Source organism: Limulus polyphemus, unplaced genomic scaffold (genome assembly GCF_000517525.1).
Source record: "Limulus polyphemus unplaced genomic scaffold, Limulus_polyphemus-2.1.2 Scaffold12594, whole genome shotgun sequence".
NCBI lineage: Eukaryota > Metazoa > Arthropoda > Merostomata > Xiphosura > Limulidae > Limulus > Limulus polyphemus.
The window spans coordinates 1-5,639 of NW_013678204.1; the positions used below are offsets into that span (position 1 = coordinate 1).

Here is a 5,639-nt window from a genome sequence, read left to right on the forward strand (position 1 = left end):
ATTGTTGAGTCGAGCACGTGAGACGTTAGTTGTGAATTATTTCGTTTGTTATAGCGCTACTGTGGAAATTAAGTGTATTGTAAAGTTGTATTGAGAAAGAACAAACCAGTTTTATTTAAGAAAGGACTTGTATCGCTAAAGTTTCTTCGGAAAAATTTTACGGAAAATTAACTAACGAACGCAGGCGTAACACTATCTTTAAGGCAATGCTCTTCGTCAAAACACATTTTACATAGTCATGTACTGAATTTTTATGACTGTCTAATGGGGAAAAAAGTCTAGTTTCATTTATTCTTCACAAAAACATGTCTTAAAAGTTTCAAGCTAATGCTAAAACCTAAAACTAGTATGTTTGAAAATATTATAGATTAATTCTTAAATAAATCCAGGTATGAAGTAGACAATTTTAATATTGAATAAAGTAGATAATTAAAGATTTCTTGGATTTGACTATTTTTGCTAATTTGTTTTGTGTTGATCATTAAAAAATCTAGTTGAAATTATTCCAAAACGATGCCAATGTTAATACATTTGGAAATATATTGGAACAGTTCAACATATTTAAAGTAAATTAAATACAAATTAAATTATTTACAATTTGTTTTAACGCTTTTGAAATTAGGGGCAAAAGTTGAGCTATTTTTCAGTTTGTAAATCTTGTCACCCGACTTCTATATTCTTTTTCTTTCAACAGACAGTTGGAGCTCATCAAAGTTTTCAAATCTACTAAGTATACTCTGTCTAAAGTCCTACTTAAACAACAATTTAAAATTATATTCATTTAAACCAAGATTTTATCTTTTTTTTTTTACCAAAATTACTGTGCAAAGTTTTTATTAACTGTTTTATTACTGGTAGTTTTGAATCACATATATTTCCTTGTTATTACATCCCCACTGGTGCTAGTTTGTCTATCAGAATTAAAAATGTGTTGTTATCGCAGTCAGTAGTTTGTTCAAACGCTCTTCGTTTTCATAATTCTGTAAATGAAATGACATGCATAACCTAATATTTTTCCAATTATTCTTTTGCTTGTCTAGATTATAGAATAATACATATAATGCTATCTCTTTTTTTTTTAATTTGGAATATATAAAAATACATATGGATGCAGAGATAGACATATTTCAACAGGCCTAGACAGATCAATGGCTATAGCTCTCGTGTAAAAGCACTATCCTATGTCCAGTGCACTCGTCGCTTAGTTGATGGTTTGATTTTGATAATAAATGTCGATTTGCCCTTTGATTACATTACTGCGTCCAGTCTCTTTCTTGCTTAAACGCAGTCAAATTCAGAACCTAGATTTGCTTTGTAATACATTTCCTGTCTGGTATGCAACAGTGGCGTAGCAAGGTACGAAATTTTGGTTAGGCTTATAATTACAATGGATGGACAGGAGGCGTATAAACCCTTGGTAGCTAAGAAAAGTGATAAATATGATGTATTCAGATGTGAGAATCACCAAGCAGACTCTGATTTGTAGGTGTGGGTGTTGAGAGAGCAGGCTGTAGTCTGTCCAGGCTCGTACATTGTTACACCACTGGTATGCAAACACATTACACGTTTCCTAACTTTTCATTTAATATAGACATTTTCAAAATATCTGTACATACTGCGTATCTAGTCTTAGTATAAAATGTTGGTCAAAGAAGCAACTACATATATTTTCTTTCAGCCTTAATTACCTAATGAACTGGGTCATTCAATCAAGGAGTCATACGCAATAGTGTGGTGCTAAATTTTATAGTGCTGGAGCCCTGCCAAAATTTGTCAGACGTCTAACGTCACTATCAGGATAAATATCTCATATTCAGAACCTACTTTCCATTTTTTGTGAGTCCTACCTTTTCGTGTAATGATTGTCCTATATAAATTCGTTGTTTCAAACCATTATAATTTTATTTCGTTTATCACTGACAATTTTTAAGTGTATTGAAATTGATTTTTTTTTGCATTGCAATAATTTAAGCTTATGTACTAATGTTAAAATAGTGTGATTAAATATCCAAAAACTAACACAACAAAACATAAGATTAAGAAAGACAACGAACCATTTAGCCCTCAAAGACAGTTCCTGCACCCCAAACATGAGAAAACAAAAAATTTAAACCTACTTTCTTTTTTCAGAAAATCATATATTTCTTTCTTAAACATTTTTGTAGGTGCTGGCCTCTACTGTTGCTGATCTTTGACTATGAATACGAATGTAACTCATTCCAACAAGTAATCACTCGATTAAAAGAAAATAAATATGTCTAGCTCGTTTGTCGCAATCTTACTATTGTGTCCAGTCACCCAATTATCTTCACAATACAACACCCAAAAAACAGGGCATTTTCTATGACGATTCTTCGGATAATCTTGTACACTTCAATAAGATAAAAAATGTCCATATATTATATTTGAGAGCATATCTCACTAATACTAGTAATAAACAATCTTATAACGTCAAATTTTTCTTTAATTGAATTCTCAATCTTTCTCTTACAGCTTCTTCAGGAGCGTTCCACGAAAACACAAACCACAATTAACAGTACAAAGCTTCAGTTGGTTTAAATAGTAAGTTTAGAATTGAATTTAAAATTAAAGAAAAATAACAAATTTGGTGTTATAAGGTTTGCATTACCAATATTAATATGTGTCTTTTATACACCAATATGCACTACAGAAATTAAATATCTTAATAATGCCCTAAAATCAGCATAAAAGTACACAACGCTCCCTCTATAGTTTCGACGAGGTAATTATACCCAAGGCTTAAGAACACGATCTGTAACTGGGTTTTTTTTATTAATAAGATTGTAGGACATGCTTGTTTGTTATGATAACGAAAGGAAGATCATGTGAACGTCACATAGCTCAAAAGCACAGCTGGTGCCTTTGTGTATTCTTATTTTTTAAAGTATTTATCATCTTATTTACAAATAGAATGGCGTTTATTTTTTACAATATATAAAAAATTAGGTTTTTAACATACTGTTGCTGTTATTAACGGCAAGAATATATAATAATATTAATAGTAGTGTTAGCTTAAGCCTAGATTCTACTTCTAATTTCAACTTCTTCAGTTCTTGTTAAAAGTATATAAAACGAAAAGTTAAATAATTCTAGAAAAATGGAATAAAGAAACCGAATCCTTAATGAGAATATTAAATAAAGAAAATAATCATGAGCACTACTAGATTTCATGGAATTTCGATCCCATTTGATCCCCGGGTTTTGTCAACAATGGAAGCAGGAGAAACAAGCAGCAATAGAATTGATTTTAACAATAACGGTAAAATCACAACTAATTTAACTCCGTTTCAGCAGATGGCATCGTCTTGTACAGGAGCATTGGTGACTTCTGTCTTTGGTAATGTTTATCAAACTAGTAATGTTTAAGATTACTATTTAGAAAATAATCGGTAACTTATTAAAATAAGGCACTAACAATAGAATATTTATTTGGCTAACTATTCATACTTCTCATCCTTTTTTTTTTTTTTTACTCTTTTATTGGTAGTGTTCTAATTTAAGCTAATGAGGTTATTAATGAATGATTTCTGATCAGTCCAATTTATTTTATTTAGGTGGGACAATTGACCATAACACTGAAAGTATGCTTTAAATTATAAAACTAGTTTTAAAGTCAATGATTAAAGTTAAAAATCAATTCTGGGTTTCATCATTGAAATTGTATAAATGTTGAGGAACGAAAACTTTGTGATTGTAAACAAACATTCAATTCTTGTATTTATGGAGAAAGAAAATCAATAATTTGTAGTTCTTTCTAGTATAATATAAAAGTTATTAGTGTGGTATTTTAAATTCAATTCGTTTCTGAGAGTGTCTTTTAAAATGTAATTTAAAATAGGTACATATAATGGGTTTTTCTCAATTTAATGATTAACAAACTTTTTATCATTAGGAAAGTTTATTATCCAGTGAGAGCTAGTTATTAGTCTATGTATACACTATTATAGCATTTGTTCTAATAGTTGGATAAGTACAATGAAGTAGACAGCATGTTTATTTTAAGAAAAATGCCAATACTTTAGCATTTGGACATTTAATCCAACATGTATAACCTTGTACTTCTCAGTCTGTGAAGTAATTTTAAAATAGTTCAAGAAAATAATTTTTGTATGGACTGTGGAATTATATTTTGAGAAGTATGTTTAACTACATTACAACATGCATGTGTATATTGTAAATTCTTAAATGTGGTTGGATGTGAGTTATATGAAGTTACTGTAACTGTGTTTTTTATTTTGTTTCATACTTAGATTTCAACTTATCAAATTATTTGGTATATGTTTTAGTTTTGTTTTTTATTGAAAAATATAATGATTAAAATATAAATATTCTACATCAGCAGGTATAAATTCCCATTGAAAATTTTAACCCTGATAAGATGTGGTTTTCTAATGATTTCACAAAATTCTCCTTTATTTCTAGTTAATCCTCTTGATGTTGTAAAAATCCGTCTACAAGCTCAACAGAAGGAGTTCATGCGTAATAAATGTTTTCTGTATTGTAATGATGTCGTGGAAAACGCGTGTTTCTGTGTCTCTGGAACTGGAACAACATCTTCATACTTGTACAAGCACCCTCGTTATTTTAGTGGCACTTTGGTAACTATTTTACATCTATTCAATTTGTTACATAATAATTTAACATCATAAAAAGTGATCATTTGGTCCTTCAAGACAGTCTTTTCACACCCACCTTTGAGGAAAAATAAAAATTTCAACTATTATTCAGAAAGTCCCTGATTCCCCCCTTTTTAACTCTTATAATATGTTGGGTTCCACTATTATTAACAGTAACTCATTCCATAAACCAGTCACCCTGTTTGAAAAATAAAACTGTCTTAATTGAAGCCTAGCTTGTATTTTCCAAATCTTAAATCTTTGTCTGATTGTCCTATTATTTCAGAATATAGCACAAACACAAAAAAAGGGATCTTTAACCTATTATTGCCCTGAATAAACTTACAAGCTCTGATAAGATCACCTTTTACTTTCTCCATCCTAATAGAACTAGTATTTGTACATGTATAGTTTGTTTAAAGCTGTGATGTTTTAAGAGATCTTATACCACTTTAGTACTTCCCAGGAATTGAAATCCTTCTGATTGAACTAAAACTGTTAACTCATTTCCTAAATACTCAAACAATTTCATTCTCTCCCTGTTTAAGTTGAAGTACAGCCTAAAATATAATTAGCAGCACTTCAACTTAGACAGGAAGAGAATGAAATGGTTTGAGTGTTTAGGGTTTTGAGCGCTGCTAGTTATATTTTAGGGTGTATTTCAACTTAGACAGGAAGAGAATGAAATGGTTTGAGTGTTTAGGGTTTTGAGATGCAATGGATGATATTAGTAGAAACTGTGCTCTTTCAGCAGTAACTAGAGCTAACATTTTATCTCAGTTAGTAAAGGCATCCATTTTTTCACCTTGTTGAATAGGGTTTTGAGTGCTGCTAATTATATTTTAGGGTGTAAATAAATGGATCAACAGTATTCGTGAAAGTATGTTTAATAAATGGATCAACAGTATTCGTGCCTAATTATATTTTCAACTATAAACTTTATTTAAAATAAAATTGATTAAATCCTCCATTTCATCACTACTTATTGAATTCATGAACATT

At 30.0% G+C, this 5,639-nt stretch overlaps 1 protein-coding gene across 1 annotated transcript in view; it reads left to right on the forward strand.

The window, feature by feature from the left end:
- Positions 1-2,810: 2,810 nt before the first annotated feature.
- The window catches only part of LOC106477037 (solute carrier family 25 member 40-like), a gene marked incomplete at its 3' end in the record, with an annotated part of 8,436 nt that continues 5,607 nt past the window's right edge, over positions 2,811-5,639 (forward strand). The window contains exons 1-2 of the mRNA XM_013937643.2: positions 2,811-3,358; positions 4,444-4,619. Coding sequence (XP_013793097.2) covers positions 3,172-3,358; positions 4,444-4,619 — 363 coding nt within the window. The remainder of the gene's footprint in view (positions 3,359-4,443; positions 4,620-5,639) is intronic.